We start from the raw sequence: 23,289 nt of genomic DNA, 5'->3' as shown, positions 1-23,289 counted from the left end.
GGTAACAACTTGATCGCGGACTTGATCGCGGCTTCTATAGACCTCTGTTCCTACCCAAAAGCATTGAGGAAGATAACCCCATATTTCTCCTCCTCTGCTCCCCTCCGAAACTCCTCATATTTCTTCCCCCAAAATAAAAAATTGTGAGCGTGAGGTAGAGTGCCTCCGACTTTTAGGAAATCTGTGATGCTTTGAGCGCAGAAGAGAGGCAGCAGCAGTTCTTGGAGAAGAGAGCTACAGGCTACAGCTGCTTTGGAGTGCTTGATAGTTTGGCCATTAATAGAAATCTGTGAGATGCTTCTGAAAAGTTTTTTTTATAGCTAACTGTGCCATTTTAGCATGACAGATTTTCTAAAATACTCTTATTTAGAATATTTATGTTGAAAAATTATTACTTACGGACATACGGACGGACACCGCATGTGTCTGATTCTGACCGTAAATCAGGTGATCTACAGTCAAGATGTATTTCGGTGAGTCTCACCTAAATTTAAAAAAAAAAACTGAAATATATTCTAACTGTAGATCACCGTGATCTACGGTCAGGATCGGCACCGCATGCAGAGATGCATGCGAATTTCTCATTTATTTGAGTGAAGCTATGACACCAAAATATCATATTTATAAATATAAAAAATTTTGGTCTTAGATGTGTTAATACATGAAAAAAATGTTGTCTGCATGCTCATTTGCATTATTGTTATTTGCTTGATGTAGGAATGGGAAATTAAGGTTGGCTTATACTTTTATGTTGAGCAAAAGGTAGTCTAGATATGCCATCTTTTTGTCTTTAGACATGTATGATTGTATGGTTTGTATCATATGACATTATTGGGAATTTCTATGTTGAACGAAATTAAGGTTGTCTTTAGACATGTTTCTGCTCTGCTATTACATTTTCCTCGCTCTTTCAGGTTTTTGATCTTGGTTCCGAAAAATTTGATTTCCGGTCTTCTTGCATGCATGTCGCTTTCTCCTTTTCTTCTAGACAAAATAGGAATTTTTGATTTAATCGTGTGGCCGATGAATTTTTAGTTGTGGTGCATGTAGTTTGGCATATATGATCAATTCGATTTGCTAAATTCAATTAGTGGTTGCTTTACATTGCTTTGGTCCAAGATTACCAATGAAGCTTTTCATCACTGTTTTAAGACTAAGGGTCGGTCTGTTTGGGGCAGCTTATAAGTGCGGGCGGCATTTTGAAAACGCCGCTGTACTGTTTGGTTCGCGCGTTTCGCAAGCTTATCTGAAACTATGTTTGATTTTTTACAGTAAACGCAGGCCGTGGGTCGACTCGTACGGTCGGCACGTGGGTCGCGTTTTAGGATAAACAGCTTATCCTGAAACGTACAAAAGGCTCTGAGCCGCAAAAATTTAACGTTTGGGACGGCGCGCCTCATTTTTTAATTGAACTAAGGCTCTGAGCCGCAAAAATTTGACGTTTGGGACGGCGCGCCTCATTTTTTAATTGAACGCCCGCATTCAGGGTAGGATTTTTACGTGTTACCCCTTCTTTGATTTCGCAGAGAAGCGCAAGCGGAAGAGTCGAAGAACATGGCGCTGGGCTCTCTCTCGTTACCTTCCTCCCTCCCCCGTTTAACCCTCGTTTTCAAGATCGTGCAGATCTTCTCCCTTCTCTCTGATGCTCGAATCTCTTGGCCTCCATGGTATTGTTATCTGTGGGAAAACTATCTGGAAATTGATGTGGATATTGGGAGTTCAGCTATTGCCAATGCGATACTGAAGCTGCCGCTTTGTTGTGTGACTTCGGAGACTATTGATATGGGATTTGTTGTGTAGGCGCAAGCAGAGGATGAGCTTCCTGAAAAGCTGAGTATTAATTCCATCTCTATCAATGTCCGCTAGCTTGAACATCCATAGCTTTTAAAATATGAATTGAGACAGATTTGTTTTTAAATGAATACTATCAGATTGTCGCAAAAAATTGCATGAATAGATTATAAATTTCATCATAATTTTGCTTAAACGGGCTTTAGAGCCAGTGGATTCAAATATTCAGAGGTACATCCGACAGCAAAAGGAGTCTGTATGACGCCAGATGCATCCAGTATTTTGTAGTGCTCTTATTTGTTCCTTTTACTACAGAATCTTAGAGAAATTTATGCAGTTATCTTTCATTTTTGGAACATCTATATAATTGTTCATCTTTCTATGAACTGTTCGGTCACAGTTCTGTTTTAAACAACTTTACTAAACAGGGGCAGAATGATCATTTTTTTTTAGAAACAACTGTTTTTCACAAGCTATAACAAACAGACAATCAGCTTCCCAACAGTAGCTTCCTGGGGCAGTGCAACTACAACTAAAAACTGAGAAGCGGCAGCTACCCCAAACAGACCCTAAGGGCACGTTTCGGGCAGTTTATTGCTGCGGTTGACATTTTGAAAATGCCAAAATGTCATTTGGTTTGAGTGTTCTGCTGGCGTTTTGAGAACGACATTTAGATTTTAGTAAATGAAGTGGGCCGCGAGATCGACCCCCACGTCCCGCTTCCAAGAGGTGTGTTTTATCGGCAAATGTCTTCCGTGTCCTTCTCCCTCGTGTGGCGGACGGAGGAAGATCTTGGGATCGTGACGGCTCAAGTGGCGGACGGTTTAGGAAGAATCCGGCGAGAGGATTACGACAATTCAGTGCGGGAAGAAGGAGTTCGAGAAGGTGATTCACGGCGACGACAGAGAATCGACTTGTGAGGTGCAACAGAGAGGTGCGGCTAGGGCTGCGTCAGGCTTTGTGTGTATAGTAGGTGAAGAATGACTGAATTGCAAGGGAGACGTGTTGCATTCAATTGAGCAGAGAAATCAGACATAGAAGTTGGCCTTGATGGGGGAAGATATTGGCACAGAGAGGACAGGCGGACAACATAGGCGAATGACAAAAGACAAGGAGAAAATGGGGTGCGATTCCTTCAAAGTAAGCAATGATATTGTATGAAACAGAGAAGAAAATAATTATTTTCTTGCTTCTTTCTTCTACTGGCTGTTGATTGGCATTATCGAGGTTAATGGTTATATGATTTTTTACAAAAAATTTTTATTTTATATTTATTCCCTAAATAGTAATATTTGAATCAAATTCCATCTACTTAAAAAAATTTTAAAATATAACTAAATTTGAGAAATATGTTATGATTTTTTTATATTATTATTATTATTATTATTATTATTATTATTATTGAGTTACTATAAAGTCATAAGATTTGAAAATTTTAACTTTTATCAAAGATCTGTTATATTTTTTTGTAAATAGAAGTAAACATTCTCAAAATTATATAAATTACAATGAATGTTATGAGATAAGTGTGACTTCATCAAATGTATATCTTTTTTAGTTAATTTATCTAGAAACAGCTGCAAATCAACTATTTTTCGAACGAACAAAGTAAAGAGCTAGACAGTTTATCCAGATCAGGGGTAAAATGGTCGTTTATCTAAAAACAGCTGCAAATCAGTCATTTTCTAAACGCACAAACCAAACAACCAGTCAATTTATCTAGATAAATTGTTTATCTGAATAAGTTGCAGCCGCCCAAAACAAAACCTAAATAATATCTTAGAAAGTTTGAATGGGCAAATCATTAAAAAATATTTATTCGTCAATTAATTATTTGTTTTCATGTTATCGTTTAATTGTATATTAATCAACAATTTTTGCTGCTTGTTTAGATATTTTTTTTGGAACTTGCTCTATTATAGATAATTATATGACAATTGGTTCACATTATTATAACTTGTTTAGATATTTTTTTGGAACTTGCTCTTAGATAATTATATGACAATTGGTTCACATTATTATATTTAAAATACAACAACTTCATTGTTCAAATAGATTATATCTCCAATTTCAAAAATCTCCAATTATATCTCTCTTATCATACCAAGCAGATTTATTTTGTCATCTACTTCCATCATTGTTCCCCCATGCTATCCTCTTTACTTTTGAATATATTGGCTCATATTAACATTTGTGTGATCCAATGTCATAAATGAATGCCATGGTGATTCAAAATGAGTGTTTAATGATCTATTGAAATATGGAGGGTGTTGTATCCACGTTAAGAAACAATCTTGAAGAACAATGAAGGTGGCGAAAAAAAAAACTATAAAGATGCAAAAAAGATATTTTGAGCTTACTGTTGCTTGAAGAGAAGATCGAAGAAATTTGTCTGTAGCTTAGAGGGCATGGATATGAGCTACATTATCATAAATGTGGAACATCACCAAAAAAGTATATATCTATAACTAGTGACTTTGATGCTATAGAAATGGTTGGTCAGTTAAGTGAATGCAGTAGAGTGGAGGTGGTGGTAACTACCCAAAATGATAGAGAACTTACTGTGTTTCCACAAGGGTGTCATTACTAACACAATGGGTAGCAACCTTCCAAAATCAGACTCTACATTTCATAAGAATATTGACAAAGATAATTGCATTGAGGACAACTTAATCGGCCAAGTTGAAGATGATATTGAATTAAAAGTGGGTCCATGTTTTCGAGATTCACAAAGTTTCAAACAAGCAATTCAATCCAATGCAATCAAAAATAAATATGGGATAAAGATCCAGGCTAGCAATAGATCTCGTGTCTCTGATGTTTGTGTATATCGGGGGTGCCCTTGAAAAGCCAGAGTTGCACTATGTGTTGTTGGAAAATTATTTGAGATTAGAAAATTTGAACTGAAATATTTATGTTCTGGCATAAATAGACGAGGAAATAGACAAGCAACACCACGAGCAGCTGAAGAAATTGGAGAAATAGTGAAGAAAATACTCGAGATACCTCCAAAATAGATCAACAACTCTTTAGAGATTTTATATGTGTTATCATTAACTTACATATAGTTGTGGAGGTCGAGGGAGCAAGTACAAGAGAATATTTTTGGATCATTATATGATAACTACATGTGCGTACATGCACTACAAGCGGATTATGCTAGTAAAAACGTCTATCTATGTTTGCACTACAATTGTATTATCTATGTTTGCAGCAAGGAAAACTCATCTTTAAAAGATGTTTCAAAGTTAGCATTGATGGATTTCTAGCAGGGTACAAGCATTTAATTGGACTTGATGCTTGTCATTTAAAGTTGAGGTATCTTGGTGTGTTATTGTCTGCCACTTCATTGGATGGGAATGATGGGTTGTATACAATAGCATTCACAGTTGCTGAAAAAGAGTCAAAGACAACTTGGCACTAGTTTTTAGAAAAATTAGCTATATCATGGGGTTTGAGTTCTATCCTCTTGAATTTATATCTGATATGGTGAATGGCCCTGGAGAAGCAATCAAGATTGTTTTTTTAGATGTTGAACATCGAGTTTGTATGTGCCACCTATGGAAAAATATGAAAAAACTATTTCACTATAACGCCATTTATAGTTTGGGATGGGCAGCAGTTGACATGTATATAAAGAATGAATTTAATACTAAAATGAATGAGTTAAGGTATATATGCCCACAAATGTAGTCCTACTTGATTGGTTTGTCATACAAGTGGTCCAAAAGTGATTTTTCCATAGAGATTAAAAACTATCATAGTATGAATAATATGACAGAATCATTTAACGCGTGGATTGGAGAAGCTAGGGGTAAGCCTGTAGTGGATCTGCTTGACATGATACGAGATATGCTTATGGAGAACAAAGCACATAGAAAGATGAAATCAAATAATTAGAAAGGCGAGTTAGTACCGCATGCTGATAAATATTTGAGAGAAATTAAAATTAGAAAAAAACAACTAACAGTGAGACAATCAACAATTTATACAGCAGAGGTTGCAAGTCGAAATGAGCGACATGAAGTTGACATATATACTAAAGAATGTAATTATCGAGTGTGATAATTTATCGGTTTACAATGCATTCACGCTGTTGCGTTCATCGGATATAAAGAGCATTCTTTATGACATACATATGTTCATAAGTGTTATTATGTTAATAGGTCGGTGAGAGCACAATATTACTTTTTTATTCAACATAATTTAATATTAATACTTGATTTTCTCATATATGTATAAAATGACTTATGAAGGTCATATATCAATAATGCCAAGCAAGGAGCAGTGGGACGTGATTGATCATGGCATGTTTGTAGGTATGCCTACAAGTTAACAGTTCACAGCAAAAAGAAACTGATAGGATAAATCATGTGTTCCAACAAACCAGTAATACTACTGGATTTCGACTTAAACTTCCAGTTAGGAGGGAATGCATGAAAAAAAAATGCCTGAGGGAATACATTAGTGGAAAGCATTTTTTTTTCCTGAGATTTCTTTTTTAGCTTATTTTCTGTTTTTTTGCCATGAACTTGTGCATGGTTCATGAGATTTTTTGGAAGATAGAGAGACGGATGTATTTCTATAGTTCACCTTCCTGTTAGTTTATGTTTTGGTTGGAACTAATGGCTATTTGTTGGTTGAGTTCGGTGGAAATACCACATATCTCTCTTTTTTTTCTTTGGAAGTTGTATTTTGCCACGTAATATGATTTTCAGATGATGTTTTACTTTCTCTATTTGATTTTTGCTGAATTGGATATTGTGCATTCAATACAAAGGATCTTACAAAACATGGCATTCTGTAAGTGGTTATTGTGAAGCTAGAGTAACATTTTATACATGCTGCTAATATTTGAAGGCACGGTTCCTAACATTTTACAGAAGTTGTTGTTAGACTGTAAATATATTAGAAATGTGTGGTATGCATGTAAATGAGCCCGTTTTTTTACATTTATTTTACTGAACGTAAAGAAAATATAGAAGAATGACTATTTTTCATTCAGAGATCTAAGCAACTATTCATTTGATCCTTCAGAAGCTCCAGCATGGATTTCATAACTTCAAAATCTCACCAACTTGTATGTTATTGTTTCTTCTCTCCTTGAAATCTATAGACTGTCATTCTAAGCTTATGAAATTTTCAATGATTGTCATTTATTTAATACTCATTATTGGCTGTGAACCACATGGGTTTAATATGAAAACTAATGTGAGATCTCAATTCAAAAGCACTTAATGAACTTTGTGCTATATAAAAATTAAACATTTACACACACATACCATTCAATTATTATGTATTTACATACTAACACCTATATTTAATTTCTCAATTCTTTATGTATTTACATACATACAACCCCAAATCTTTCATATCACATAAAAATACCACCATTATAACTTTTAAAAAAGCAAAGTTTAGGTGTTAGATATGTAAATGCATGAGAATTGAGTGGTAGGTATGTAAATCTCCCTAAAAACTATTCCCATGCTCCATTTGCCACGCTTGACATTCTAGATGAGAGCTGAAGTGGATTGGTGGCCATATGCTTTCCCTTTCAGAAGATTACCAGAAGATTTGGAGAAAGAGGCTCTGTTACCGGTAGACTACTCATTCTTGGTCCTTGTTTAATTGCATGAGGCTTTTCAGTAAATGTATATGAACCAAATATTCAAATGCCCAATGAGTTCAGCCCCTCCCAACTTCGGGTGCAATTGAGATTTTATATCTGCTTCTGATCTGTTCCTTTTTTTTTTCTTTTCTTTGTGGCATTTCAACAGGGGAAAAGGAATGAAATCGATGACGCGGAGTGGGGGCAATTCCACAGGGCACCACGGCAGTCGCGGGAGACCGCGATCCCTCGCGAAGGATCGAGAACCACGATCTTGCGGTCCAGAACCGTGATTCTTAGTGAGAGCCCACAATCACGCGTGAAGAGGGAGATGACTGCAAACCTTCACGAGCCAATATATGGGCTTTCTCAAGAATCTTCCGCACTATCTTCTTCTAAGTGTTTTTTTTGGATTATTCTTGTCTTTTCCAACACTTCCTTTTGTGTAGAAGTAGAAGCTATAAATAGTTGTCTCCTGTGTGTGTGGGAGCCACTTCTCCTAGAGTTATCTTCTAATCTCTTGTGTGGAGTCTCTTCCTTCTTGTTAGGGCTGTAACCGACAACAGGTGGTGTTACGACAATATATTGCTCCAAGTTGGTGTTATAAACTACAAACTTCATCGCTACTTCTCACCCGTCTCTTTTCCCTACCACTCCACTAGCTACCTACCACCCCCACATTCCCCCACCACTCTATTGCCAGCCTTACTTCGTCCACGATCTCGCCTTCCAATCCACCTACAACCAACCACACACAATCCATTACCAACCCAACGACAGCTCACCCCACTGATGCCGCTACCGATTTCGAATCATTTTCTATAACTCTAGCTAGGAATTCATCTATTATTGTATTTCTCTTTTTTTTTAGACTTGTTGTATCACTATTTTTTGTATTAATAAAAGTTTACTTTGTTTGTACCACATCGCAACTAGTTTCGGTATCATTTGGTATTAAACCAAACTCAACGCTAGTCTTATCCTAGGATTCCCCAGCCTCCGCCCCAGCCCAATTCATCACCATCAAATTTTTTTCTAATTCCCAACTCTAGTCATGCCACCGCGAAGAGATACATCAGACTCAACTCAGAAATAAATCCAACATGAAATTCGCCATCTGCAACAAAGACTAGCTGAGTTAGATGACGGCAACCAGGAATAGATTACCTTCGACCATGATCAAGTATTGTGCGATGTGGTTTCTATAGATGTTTGCCACATTCTGTTAGGTAGGCATTGGCAATTTGATCGCAGAACTCAACACGACGAGCTCAAAAATACTTATTCATTCCAAAAGGATGGGAAACATATAGTTTTACTACTTGCTAAGGATGCCAAAGGCGGGAGCAATACAGAGGCAGCATTAGTTCCTTGAGTCACTTTTCTGCAGTCGGTCGGAGATGCCCCTGTAACACTAGCATTAGTCCTCCTGGAAGGAAGCGAGGAAGAAAGATAGATACCAGCAATATTGCAACTATTAATAAAGGAATTTTAGGATGTTATGACCGACAACTTTACCACCACTAAGAGACATTCAACACGCCATCGACCTTATACCAGGATTTGTATTGCCCAACTGACCAGCCTACATATTAAGACATGCGGAGTATGAATAACTAAAACGAAAAATGCAGAACCTTATTGCAAGGGGGCTAGTCAGAGAAAGCATCAGCCTGTGTGCAGTCCAGTCCTTCTTGGTGCCCAAAAAGGATGAATCGTGTCGAATGTGTATCGACACATCCATCTAGAAGATTATCATCAAATATTGATTTCTCATACAACGTTTGGATGATCTCTTAGAACAGTAACATGGAGCCACTATCTTCTCCATGATAAGAGTTACTCAGCGGATATCACTGGATACAGACAAGGTCAGGAGACGAGTGAAGAACCGCCTTTAAGATGCGGGGCAGACTTTATGAGTGGACCATTACGCCTTTTGGTCTGTCGAATGCACCTAGCACTTTCATAAGATTAATGAACCACGTATTCTGACCTTCATAAAATTAATGAATTTATTCTGACCTCGCATTGGAAAGTTTGTCGTTGTTTATTTTGATGACATTCTAGTATACAACCGATCGGAGGAAGATCACTTGCATCACCTGAAGATAGTATTCGAGTTACTACGAGTTGAGCAACTTATATGCACATCCGAATAAATGTCAATTCATGATAAGCCAGGTATGTTTTCTGGGTTCCATCGTGTCTGGTGCAGACATTCAGATGGATCCAATAAAGAAAGGTCATTATCAGCTCATTCGTATTAGCTCAGCCGCACCTCAATCATTCATTGAGCTAAAGCAATTCTTGGGATGGCATCCTTCTATCAAAGATTTATCAAAAACTTCAACACTATCAACTCCCCTCTAACAGAATTTCTAAAAGAAAGGAGTTTACTTTGACAGCAATAGCCCAAGTCAGTTTTGACATGCTAAAAGAAAAGGTGACTTAGGCACTCGTGCTAGTACTACCCGACTTCAACCAAGTTTTCGATGTAGAATGTGATGCCTCTGGCGTGGGGATCGGAGCAGTACTAAGCCAAGAAAGACACTTCATCGCTTTCTTCAGTGAAAATTTGAATTCTACGCCATCGTGAGAGCTCTGGAACACTAGAGTCATTACATGTTGACAAACGAGTTTACACTATTTACATATCATGAGGCCCTAAAATTCTTCAACGGTTAGCAAACTAAAGGGACAACACGCCACTTGAGTGGAATTTCTAGCATCTTTCCAGTTTGTGCTAAAACACAAGGCGAGAAGCTAGAACCGCGTAGCAGATGCACTGAGTCGTCGACACCTATTGATAACATCCTGGCATGCTCAAGTTGTGGGCTTCGAAGTCATAAAGGATTTATACGAAACTGATGAAGACTTCAATAATATATGGGAGCAATGTCAGAAGAAGTTGACAAGGCAATATTACCACACTGATGGATACCTCTTCCACTAGAGTCATTTGCGCTACCCCGTTGTTCACTAAGTGAGGTCATTATTCAGGAAAGCCACAACGAAAGACTAGTAGGACATTTCGACAGAGACAAAACTCTCGCCCTTGTAAGAGAATATTTTTTTGGCCAAAAATAACAAGAGATGTAAAACAACATGTCAAGCAATGCAAAATTTGTCATCAGACCAAGAAAATAGCTCAGAACGTCAGATTATACACACCACTTCTAGTACCATAGGTGTCGTGGGTGGATGTCGGCATGAATTTCGTAATAGGACTTCCAAGGACTCAAAGGAACAAAGATTAGTAGACAGATTCTTCAAGATGACCCACTTTGTACTATGTCACCAGACACTATATGTCTCTCACTAGGACTTCCAAGGACTCAAAGGAACAAGGATTAGTAGACAGATTCTTTGTACTATGTCACCAGACACTATATGTCTCTCACATCGCCGATCTATACTTTGGGGACATTGTAAGACCGCATGAGATTCCCAAGGCCATCACCTCTGACGGAGAAGTCAAATTCTTGAGCCACTTTTGGAGGACATTATGGGAAAAGCTCGGCACCAAACTCCAATTCAGCTCACAAACAGGCGGACAAATAGAGGTAGTAAACTGAAGCCTCAGTAATATCCTGAGGTGTTTCGTGGAGAAAAAAAAAACAACAAACAGTGGGATCTCATCCCAGCCCAAGATGAGTATGCCTATAACCGATCCATCAACTAAACTACAGAACAAACTCACTCGAGCTGTGTACGAGCGCAATCTGCTAATGCCACTTGAACTGGTACCGCTCCTGCCATCTTCAGAAATCAACAAGGATGCCACAGAATGAGTTCACGAGATCCTGAAGCTTCACGAAGAGGTTAGCATGGAGATTGTTAAGCAAAATCGAAAATACCAGACGGACGAATAAATCTAGGAAGATTATAACATTTCAGGAAGGCGACCTCGTATGGATTCGATTAAGAAAAGAGAGGTTTCTCGCACAATCGTACAAGAAAATTTAGTCGAGAGCAATTAGACCTTTCAAAATGCTTCAAAAGATGAACGACAACAGCTATAAGATCGACCTCCCTGGGGATTACAACATTTCAACAACGTTCAACGTCGTCGACTTAACTCAATACTTTCAGGAGCCTAGAACTTCGACAAACAAGGTCGATGTTTGTCGAAGCTTCCCCAACCCTGGGAGACTAACGTGGAATGGGGGCGATCCCGCTATACAGAACCACAATTCTTTGTGAGAGCCCGCGATCACGCGTGAAGAGAGGAATGACGGCGAACCTTCAAGAACCGATATTTGGGTTTTCCAAAAAATCTTCCGCACTGTCTTCTTCTAAGTGTTTTTTTTCTAGATTATTCTTTTCTTTTCCAACCCTTCTTTTTGTGTAGAAGTAGAAGGCTATAAATAGCTATCTCCTAAGTGTGTGGGAGTCAGTTCTCTTAGAGTTGTCTTTTAATCTCCTGTGTGAAGTCTCTTCCCTCTTGTTAGGGTTGTAATCGATGACAGCTGGTGCTTCAGCTGTATCCTGTTCTGAGGTGGTGTTGTAAACTTCAAACTTCTTCGCTACTTCAGTGCAAGAAGAGAGTTTCGAAGGCCTTTGTATGTCACGATCACTAGGAGGGTAAGGAGGAGAAAGATGGGAGTTTCGGAGTTCTGTGTATGCTGCGATCACCGGGAGCGTAAGGAGGAGAAGGATGGGAGTTTTGAAGGTCTGTGTACATCGCGATCACCAAGAGCAAAGGAACAAGATTATGGGATTTTCAGAGGCTTGTATATAATTTCTCGTGAACGGATGGATCGACGAAGGGGAATGATGGATCGAAACAGAGTTCGATTTCGGTAAAATGAGAATTTATGGGTTTCTTTTGGGTAATATTACAATATTGGGTTTCATATATGTAATATTTAAAGTTTAAAGTTCCATGGATGTAAAAAAACCAAAAGGAAATCATTACCAGATAGCAGTTTTTTCTGTAATAACAGAAAAAAATAATAATAAATAAATAAATAGGCGTTGGCAGTTAGAAAAGACTCACCCTCTCGAATGAGACTTATTTCACTCTATTTCGACAATTCTCCCTCATTCAAATGAAAGAAACAGAGAGATTGAGAGAGGGAAAGATCATTTGTGCCCTAGCCGAGGAAGGAAGTGGGAGAAGAAACTTGTGCACACTGAGTGGGATTGCGTCAAAACCCAAGGAGGAAGGAGGTAATAGAGGAGCAAACATTGCTTGTGTGCGGAAGATTAGCCAAGCAGTGCCTTAGTCAAATGGCTTCGACACTGTGTTCGGGTGTAGAGGAAGAGGAATGGCTTTGTGAGAAGGTGCGAGTAGAGGAGCAGGGGCTTCGACACTGCTTTTTGTGTTCAGGTGTGTCAAACCTTAGTTGAAGGGAGATCAAAGGAAGGAGGGGACGTTGTGCATGTGTGGTGATCTGGGTTGAGCTGCAGCCAAAGAGAAGGATGAAAGGAAGCAAGTGATCCTTGTGTGCGGCTCTTGATCAAGCGAGACCGAAGAAGGTGAGGGAAGAAAGATAGTGTGCGGGAAGAAAGGAAGTGAAGCCTTTCGTGCATGTTAGCACTATAAGACCGAAACTTATATATAAGTCATTCAAAATTTTTTAAATTTTTATTACATAAATTTAATTTATTAAATAGGCTATGATATTAACAATTAAAATTTATGAATTTAAAACAGGCATTATTAGAAGATTGTGCAAGGACTATCAAGTCAAACAATAATTGTGCAAGGACTATCAAGTCAAACAATAAATGGTAAGGTGAGTTTAAGTTATATTAATTTAATTAATGAATTTTATTTGAATATTTAAGTTTATTCATTAAATGTTAACAGTAAATGTAATTGTAATCGGAAATACTTGAGATAAGGAATTTATTGTTTTTGAGATTTAAGGGAGAAGAGAAGCCTTGTGCAAGGAAGCAAACCAGATTTTAAGGTAAGGAATTGCACTATGGTTTTTAGGTATCAATTTAATTATATGTCATTAGATATATGTAAGACTTTCTTTTAAAATGAGGTCCCTAAAATTATATGCACGTTTAATTGATTTAGGTGTTAGTTAACGGAAGTGAAGTGAAGTCATAGATATTTCAGAGATCTCTTGAAAGCAATGTGAGTGATTATTTTCTTTTATGCATTAAATTAATATTATATTAAATAAATAATCACTTTATTAAATTGCTTAAAACAAATATTTCATTCATGCATTGTATTTTAAAAGTTTTAAATGGTGTCACAAATCGAAGAAAAATAACGAACATATGATGTGCATTTTAAATGATTTTAAATTCATACGAAATAAAAAAGTAAAGGTTTGAGTCATACAGGATTACCCCCAAATGGTACTGTTAGGAAATACGATGTACCCGTGCAGGTTAAAGGAAATGGTAAAGGTGTACTTTTGGGTGCAATTTGAAGGTACATATATTTTTTAGAATATATTCGGGTATATTTTTTAGGGTACATTTTTTAGGATACAGTTGAGTATTACAATAATCCTATTATGACTTATAAAGAGGTTAAAATGACAAATACTTAAAGTGAAATGAGAAGAAATAAATTTAATATGGAAGTTCAAAGTTTTAGAAATGAACTCTATTTTATTTTGGTCATTCATGCATAGCATTAGCTAATGCATATTAAACTATAATTACTCACTAAGTCAAACTTACAGTTAAAATTAATGTTTTCTTTCAGGGAAAAAAAATCATAGGTTGTTATGTCTGGCAGGCGGGTTTTAGTTTACAGGAGGAGGACCATTGCTGCTAGATATTATGCTTGTAGCTTCTTTGTACTATTTTTCTTTCATATTATGATTATATTGTTTAGTGTTGGTTAGAAAATTTATCCACATATTAAGTGATTTCTGGATGTTCTAAGTTTTGTATATTGCACTTTGTGGATGATTAGTGGCTCATTGGGAGTTTTCTAAAAATTATGTGGAATGAAATGGAAATTTGAATCCAAACTATTAGGCCGAGTCATGACATTTTCCCACAGAATATTTCACCAAACACTCTTAAAATATTCTCAAGACTTGAAAGTGACAATTAGTTTTGGGTCACCATCAAGGACAACAAAAGTACGCAAGGAATCATCATTAAGAACAAAGTTAATAGTAGCTTGACTCCATTAACTTCAAAAATATAACAAGAAAATCTTATCACATTGCTTAGTCAAGTCATTTGATGAAATTATAATTTTCACTCGGATAATTCAGATCATATACTTATCTAAGTTTACTCCAAAAGTTATGGTGGTGAATTTTTTCTTGAAATGTAAATGAAACAGTCTGTAATTAGGTTTTTCAAACAACGGAGACTTCTGCAAAAGAACCTTGAACAGAGCATAGGTCAAATGGAGGTAAGGGATGTTATTTAACATGTATTAATATTCCCCCTTCAATATTTGACAAGGGACTTTGTTAAACCTGAGACTTCAGATATTGGAGAGAACTGTAAAAAAAACTATCAACCCAACTATCCTAGAAGTATTTTTAATTCACATAAACAAGTATATAAGAAAAGAATTAGTAGGTTGATTTGATTTGATAAGCACTTATTTAAAGTAAAAGGAGCGGTTGAGAGAAACACTTACAGTTCTATGACTGGCCTGAGAAAAGGAGCAACTTTTTCAAGGCCTTCAAGATTTGCAAGGGATTGCACAAAAGTAATGGGGATCATGTAAAAGAACACCAGAGAAAATACAGCTATCGTGATGATTAGCCTTCGGATGCTGAGAGAAACAAAAGGTATTGCAAGATTCTTCCAGTAGACATCACGTGGTTCAGGTGCCCATTCAGTTAACCAAAGTGTTGGATTCTTGCTTTGTTGTGTCTGCGCACACACTGCTGCTCCCCATCTGGACCCAAATGTGACAAAAGCAACTGGCAGAATAGCTTTGGGATCTTTAAAAATTTTCTGATGCTCTGATGCTATCTGTAACATTGGCACTGTTGATTACAGGAACATATATCATAGTAAATAATAAACATGGAATATAAACATCAATGCAGGAAATTTATTTTGATGCATAAAATCAAGGGTATCAGCATGGAATCAAGTATATAAGATATCTTTAGTTTCAGATAAGGCATCCTAGTTGAATTCTCATCAGCTTTATTTCAATCAATTGGGATCAACTTCATAAATTTTCATTCTCTATTTGTTCCTCGTTGACTGTTGCATAAGTTGTTATATATGCTTTGCACATTTAGTAACTGCAAGATTTTTTGTACATTTAGGTACTGCAATATTTTTATTGTATAAAATCAAGGGTATGAACATAGAGTCAAGAAAATAACATCTTACATCCAAGATCAGCTATCTACACTATGTGGTGATGTAAAATTTTAGGAGGTGGACGCCAAGAATCACAGCAATTACAAGAGTGAAACAAAATGACAAATAAATGCAATGTAGAAACAAAAACTATATCTTCTTACTCTTCTGTCAAGTGCATTGATCCTTCGCCTATAATAATCAATTGAATCTACTCTGTGACCATAAAGGCCAAGAAAGCCAATCTGGAAAAAGAAATAGAAGGATTCATCAAATACTGAAGAGATGCACTTTTATATGTAATTTAAAAAGCAACTCGGACTAATTCAGAAGCTATAGGATTCTGATCATTTAGAATTATGGACCAGTAATATATATAAAACATACCTTTCTGGTTGGCCGTTTATCTGGATTTCGTTCAAATTTGAGCTGGTAATAATCCAGCCAGTTTTGCAGCCTTCCCTTTTGCCTCACAAGTTTAGCGAATTTGTTTGCATTGTAAACAGCCTGAAGATTATAAAAAATGGTTACAGAAAAGTCCGGGTTAAGCAAAAAATTGAATTGAAGACAAATAAAAGCAAAGTTCATCACAATAAAACTGCTGACAATACTACCATGGCATTTAGGAGATTCAGGAGGTCAAAAATGAAATTACTTCAGAGGAATCTTAATTACCTGGTGACTCAGGTAGTGGTCAGGATGATTCTTCCGAAAGAAATGATCCACACTCTCTGCAATGGAATGACCTGAGATTTGAGGAACATTTCTGACAACTACCTGAAGAAAGCACCAGCATCCAAAAACATGGGAGAAGGTAAAAAACTCTATCCTGAAGCAATGGCGAGCTCCATTACATTAAGGAAAAAAAATTAATACTAATCATCATGCCAAATAGGTGCAGCGGAAACTTCTGGAGAGAAATAGACAATAGATCGATTTTTTAAGACTTTCCAAGTGAAACTTGAAAAGTTTTCATAGATTGAGTGCCTTTTGCCACTGCCACTCTACAATGAGCATTAAATGAAATAACCCCAATATCCGCTTTGATTCGATTAAAAATTTTATAATAATGAATAAGGAATTAATAAAAGCCCAGTGAAACTCTATTACTATCTAAATTTAAGTTGTCAACAGGTACTTACAGTGAATTGCTCCACACGACGGTGTTGTGATGCCAAGAAATGCAAGCGCATAAAAGCTACATTATCATATTCCGTGTAAAGCATATAGGAAGTCCATAAGGTGAATATGTACGCCATGCTGAGGTGAACCCAAAACCTAAAACACGACAACACAATCATAACAGTGAAACACAAGATTTCCCCCCTCATAGGGAAAAGAAAGGTATATTTAAATTCTGCATTATTGCCAATGTTGTCTAACTTCTCACTATTATCAATTCAAATGACAAAATGTCGAAATAGTGCCTGACTTTTGCAGATGGATATTTTAGTCCCACGGTCTATAAAAGTGTCAATTTAGTCTCTAGACTCTTTTAATATTAGTCCACGCAGAGGAATATATTGGGCCCAATTTAAAGTCTGAAAATTAATTTGGCAATTTTATACCCTTGGATTAAAATGGCCTCATCTAAACCATCAGAGTACTATTTTGACAATTTACTACAGTTAAAACCTTACAAACACCTAAACAACTAGATAAGCAACAAGCATGATACTTTGCAGCACTTTTTCCAAATGAAGTTACTAAACCCTACAAGAAAAACATTAGTCACCTTTCAGATCCTGGTTTGACATTTGAAATGGAGAGCTTATCAATGTCACTGAAAAGAACATCTTTCTTGAGATCGTGTAATGTTTCACTGGATACATTGACTGGTATTATAACCAATAGTGCGGCGATTGTCAAAGGCACAAAGACCTTTAAGCTGTAGAAAAAAACCATGAAGAGTAATAGTAGATAATTCTACAAAAAAATTCAGAAGTGTAAATAACTAGTGCAGCGGGTGGAAGAAATAACAAGATCACTTATGATTTACTAAGAAAAAGAAGTTCAAGTCACCACTCCATGCTTCAACAAGTTTCTACTATTACTCTAATTCTGGAACTCATTAATAAAGTAGATCAACCAAAACATCGAACTGTTTAAGAAAAAGGTGCTCGATAAAATATATGATCAGAAATTGTATTATATACAATTTACTACAATTCAACATCTTATAAAAAGATTTTCTCCTAACTTCAATTTTGTAGATGATGGCATGCAGCGATTCATGTATTAAAATTTACTTATTTCAGCAAAACTTACAATCAAATTGATAACTCGACGAGACGAACCCAATGATATCAAAATCAATCTAAGCTCAATCAAGCACGAATCAAGCCATTAAATTACTTTTGGAGGCTTCGGATGATTAATTGAATAGTCAAACAAACTTCAAATTGGACATGTTTATAATCAAATTGAGCGTCTCAACGAGAGCAATTCAATGTGCACAAGATCACTTGATTTTGAGGTCACTAAGACCCTCAAATCATCAAAAAATCTAAATAATTAAGAGGAACCAACTTGGACCGTCTGATCATATGGTTACGGGAGTTACTGGCCAAATGATCAAAATGCCCTTCCTCATGGGCCTATAGATAGCCCCCTCTTAACTTGGGAGAGGGGTAGGAGGAGAGGGGATTAATTTGAGTGATATTTTGGGCTTAAAACCTGGCGATAAAATTCAGCCTTCGTAGCTGCCGACCACAGTCGATCATAGGCCACCATCAACCCCCGCAGGGGGGGGCTGCTTACCATAGTTGGCGGACTTTGTTGGGTAACGAAGTACTCTATTGAGTAATGAAGGACTATGTTGAGTAAGAAAGTATTTTATTGAGTAATGAAGAACTCTACTAAGTCACAAAGTATCTCAAATATTATGTAACAACATACCTAGCACATGATACATTAAAGACGCAGCGATAACCCCCAATGAGAACTGCTCTCAAGAGTTGTATTTGAAACACAATGAATCATTCTATATGCTACGTATTGACAAATATTATATTTGGTGTGACACTGTAACCCTTTCTCAGTTGTGGGATAAGGGTTCATTTTTGTACTTGGAAACTTATAATAGATCATTTTGACTGGGGCTAGGCCCCATAGTTTTTTCTCTTTCTGGGTTTTTCATGTAAAAATTCCTAGTGTATTCCTTTGTTACTATCACATTATCTATAATTGTGTTAAATTTACGCACAACACTGAAACAGTAAATTATTACTTTACTACCACGATTTTTTTGGCAGATTGATAACTATGAGTGTTAATAAATAAAAGCTACAAAATTTTTTATCTTTCCACTAGAATTACAACTCATATAGCTCCAAATGTACCTAAATTACAATTATTGGTATGATTATAATAGCATCAATGAAACTAGAAAAACCTCAGCCTTAAGGAATAAAAAAAAAGTAAGAAGATGATCTCGCTTGTTAAAAGTTTCCCCATTTTCATAAACGTTACAGGGTGCCAAAAGATATGGAATTCTAGTCTTTCATGACATTACTATGAGCAAAAAAACCATAAATATTAAGAAGCCCTTGAAAGTTGCTATTGTTTTGCTTTCGAATGTGTTCCCATAAGCTTTGTTTTGTTGGTCTGCACAGTTTCATCGGTTCAATGCATAGCTTAGATTATATTTATTTTCATTAAAATTTTAAAAATATATAAAAATTTCGTCATTGCGACCATCTGAACTCTCACCATCAAGAAATTATCCGCGTTGGCCTAATAATCTCACCTTTTTGCCCAGTTTATGTAACTTCCTAGGAGATTATCCATCCTAAGAGTGTTCCGGCACAAGCACGCTTAACTTTGGAGTTTTTAATGAAATTCCACTGTTAACCCAAAAGGCACCTCAATGTCTAAGAGCTTGGCTTCATTTTACTTAAGGGTTTTCACAAGCTCGATCACTCAAGTATATGATATCCCCGTCAGTGATCTTAGCCCAGAATTATCCATCAGACAGATATTTATATCTTTAGCTTGGAGTAAGGCTCTAAAACCATTTGTGACATCCTTAACTCTCAACCATCAAGGTATTATCCGTCTTGGTCTAATAGCCTCATGATTTTGGTGTAACTTCCCATAAGGTCACCCATCCTAGCATTTCTCCAAGACGAGCACGCTTAACTTTGCATTTTATAATGAAATTTTATCATTATACCAAAAGACGTCTCGATGTTTAAGAGTTCAGATTCATTCGACTGAGGGAGTTTCACAACATCGTCATCAACACTTTATACCAATAATCAGCCACCAAGCATATATGACACTAGAGGTGGCCCCTACAGATTCAAGAGGTGGCTCCTACCATGTAGCACTTTGTCCCATTCAGGGTTCAAGAGGTGGCTACCATAGCATAGCACTTTGTTCTATATTACACTTAGTTTCAATCTTCCGGCTGGTGTAATGCTCTGATAAAATTAATGATAACTCGATCTCTCACCAATCAAAGTATTGTCCGCTTTGGCCTAATGACCTCACAGTTTTGTCCTGTTGGTGTAACTTTCCTAGAGGTCACTCATCCTGGGAGTGACTCAGCACGAGCATGCTTAGATTTGGAGTTTCTAATAAAATTTCACTGTTACCCTAAAAGGCGTCTTCATGTTTAAAAGTTCAGCTTCATTTTACATAAAATGTTTCAGATCTTTCTCACTCAAGTATCTAGCATTCCCATAAGTAATCTTAACCCAAACTCATCCACCAAGCAAATTTCTATCTTCAGGCTAGTGCAATGATTTGATACCATATGTGACAACCCGAACTCTCACACATTGAGGTATTGTCCGCTTTGGCCTAATAACTTCACAGCTTTGCCCTATTAGTATAACTTATCAGAAGGTCACCCATCCTAATAATGCTCCAACACAAGCACGCTTAACTTTGGAATTTTTAATGAAATTCTATCATTGCACCAAAAGAAGCCTCAATAAGAGTTTGGGTTCAATCTACTTAAGAAGTTTCACAATATCCCTCAATCAAGTAACTGGCGTCCTCGTCAGTACTTTATACCTGGAATCATCCACCATGCAGATGACTCTAGAGATGGTCCTTATAGATTCAAGAGGTGGTACCCATCATTTAGCATTTTATCTCATCCAGATTCAGGAGGTGGGTACCATAACATATTATTTTATTCTGCATGACAATCAATTTTATCTTCCAACTTGTATAATGCTCTCATACCATATGTGATAGCCCGAACTCTCACCCATCAAGGTATTGTCCGTTTTAGCCCAATAACTTCACAAATTTGCTTTGTTGGTGTAACTTCTAAAGAGATCACCCATCCTAGGAGTGCTCCAACACAAGGGCACTTAACTTTAGGGTTTCCAATGAAATTCTACCGTTATCTCAAAATGTGTCTCATTGTTTAAGAGTTCAATTTCATTTTGCTAAAAGGGTTTCACAATTTCTCTCACGAAGTATTTGATGTCCCCATTGATGATATTAGCCCGGAATCATCTACTTGGCAGATGTTTCTATCTTAAGGTTGATGAACTGCTCTAACACTAGAGCTGTGAACTTAGCTTGAAAATCGTTAATTGCTTAAAAATTGATTTGAATTTTGGCTCGAATCAAGATCAAATCGAAGTAAATGAGCCGAGCTACGAGCCAAAATTTTGGACTTAAATTTTTTCTAGCTAATTTTGAGCCGACCCCGGCTCGGCTCAAAATCAGATCGTTAACATACCTAATGATGTTAGAGATATGAATTTAACGACTTTGGCTCGAAGAACATTAATAGCTCAAATATTGATTTGAACTTTAGCTCGAATCAAAATTAGATCGAAATAAACGAGCTGAGCTACGAGCCAAATTTTTTAATCAAATTTTTTCGAGGTGATTATGAGTCGTCCCTAGCTCAGCTCAAAATCAGATTGTTAACAGCCCTTTGTGCAACATTTGTGGTAGCCTGAACTCTCAACCATTGAGGTTTGTCTTAATTTGCATAATGGTCTCATAGTTTTGCCCAGTTGGTGTAACTTCCGTTACCAATCCTAGAAGTCTAGCACGTTTGAAAGTTCTAATAAAATTTCACCCTTACACAAAAAGGAACCTTCATGTTTAAGAATTTGGTTTCAATATACTCAAGTTTTAAGTGTTCGGTTTCAATCTAAAGTACTTAAAGGGATCGAAATAGAACTCAGACGAAACTGACCGAAACGTAATATTTTAGACTTAGTACAAACCCAAGAATGTAAATCCGGAGATAGATAGCGGAATCGAGGCCGGCGTGCTGAATGACCTCCGTCTGGCTCATCTTAAGCGCCTCCGGCATCCAGCTCAAGAAGCTGACGACGTAGCTCCAGATGTTGAAATTGACAAATCGGAGGACCCCATTCATGGACCCTCGAGGCGAACCCCTCGAGCCATTTATGTACAACTTCGGGTAGTAAACTCTAGAGTTAATGGGCTGAACTCTCAGCACAGCGAAAGCGAGGAGGAAGCCGATGGCGCTCAAAATGTTGATGAAGGCGGAAACTGCTATGTCCTCCAAGGAAGCCATCAGATGCCGATCATATGGAAAGGAGAAAGTAAACAGCAGACAGGAGAGGAAAGTGGGTAAGGAGAGATGGATGGGGAGTGCTCGATACGTGAAAAATGGAAAGGAAAAAGTGGGAGAGGAGGGAGGGATGGGGGGTGCTCGATGTGTGAAAAAGTGAATGGAAAGAGTATTAAGTGGTCAGTACGGGACAAAGAAAGCTGTGATATTTAGATAAAATAGAGATGATGGGAATATATGCCAGCAGTGATGGTTTTGTGTTCTTTACACTCAGAGGTAGTGTGGCCGTTACAAAACTTGGCGTGCCCGGTTTTCCAAACTGGAAGGTCTAAAAAGGCCAAATTATAAAAAGTGGCTTGTTGATTGATACGTCTTAACAAATTTTTACCCTCTATCACGAATCTCGAGATATCATATGAATTTTAATATGATATTTTGAGAAAAAAATATTCAAATCTTGATAAAATAGCATTCAAAGTTTTGATTTCAACGAACATGTAGTCAAACTGACTGGCTCAATGAGACGGATCTAATGATATCAAAATTAGTTTAATCTGAGTCAAATCAAAAAAAAAAATCATTAAATCACACTTGGAAGATTTTCAGACACATTTAGATGATCAAACGGATGTCAAATATAGCAAGTTCATAGTCGAATCGAGCGTCTTAACAAAACGAATCCAACGAATCCAAGTTCACTTAATTCTGAAATCATTAAGGCATCCAAATATTCATTAAATATCATTTGATTGAAGGAAGCTCTCCGGATCATCTGATCAAAATGGTTCATATTCATATAAATAATTGCACCCAGAGCACTACAAATAAAGTTTCACCTCTCTCATGAGATGAGAGCTTGAGCCTTGAGAGAGAACTTGAGGTTTTGAGAAGAAGCTGAATTCCTAGACCAACGTTAACTATCGTTGACCACCGTTAATCATTATCGACCATCGTCGACCACCTCTGATCGTCGTTGGTCATTGTTAACCATCGTCGACCACCACTGATTGTTGTCAACCACCGCCAACCGTCGTTGACCGCCGCTGAACACCGACCAACAGTCATCGACCACTGTCGACCACCATTGACAACAGTCTATCGTCGT

At 37.0% G+C, this 23,289-nt stretch overlaps 1 protein-coding gene across 2 annotated transcripts in view; it reads right to left on the bottom strand.

Moving 5' to 3' along the window:
* The window catches only part of LOC110018569 (CSC1-like protein At1g32090), a 45,452-nt gene extending 23,091 nt beyond the window's left edge, over nucleotides 1-22,361 (bottom strand). For both annotated transcript variants that reach the window (XM_020715917.1, XM_020715918.1), the window contains exons 1-7: nucleotides 21,871-22,361; nucleotides 17,403-17,555; nucleotides 16,810-16,945; nucleotides 16,343-16,444; nucleotides 16,055-16,174; nucleotides 15,832-15,912; nucleotides 14,985-15,325 (exon numbers count right to left, since the gene is read on the bottom strand). In XM_020715917.1, coding sequence (XP_020571576.1) covers nucleotides 14,985-15,325; nucleotides 15,832-15,912; nucleotides 16,055-16,174; nucleotides 16,343-16,444; nucleotides 16,810-16,945; nucleotides 17,403-17,555; nucleotides 21,871-22,187 — 1,250 coding nt within the window. In that variant the 5' untranslated portion in view covers nucleotides 22,188-22,361. The remainder of the gene's footprint in view (nucleotides 1-14,984; nucleotides 15,326-15,831; nucleotides 15,913-16,054; nucleotides 16,175-16,342; nucleotides 16,445-16,809; nucleotides 16,946-17,402; nucleotides 17,556-21,870) is intronic.
* Nucleotides 22,362-23,289: the final 928 nt, after the last annotated feature.

The sequence above is a fragment of the Phalaenopsis equestris genome, unplaced genomic scaffold, assembly GCF_001263595.1.
Source record: "Phalaenopsis equestris unplaced genomic scaffold, ASM126359v1 Scaffold000025, whole genome shotgun sequence".
NCBI lineage: Eukaryota > Viridiplantae > Streptophyta > Magnoliopsida > Asparagales > Orchidaceae > Phalaenopsis > Phalaenopsis equestris.
Note: the sequence above shows the minus strand (reverse complement) of the source record. Positions and strands in the feature narration are given on the sequence as shown.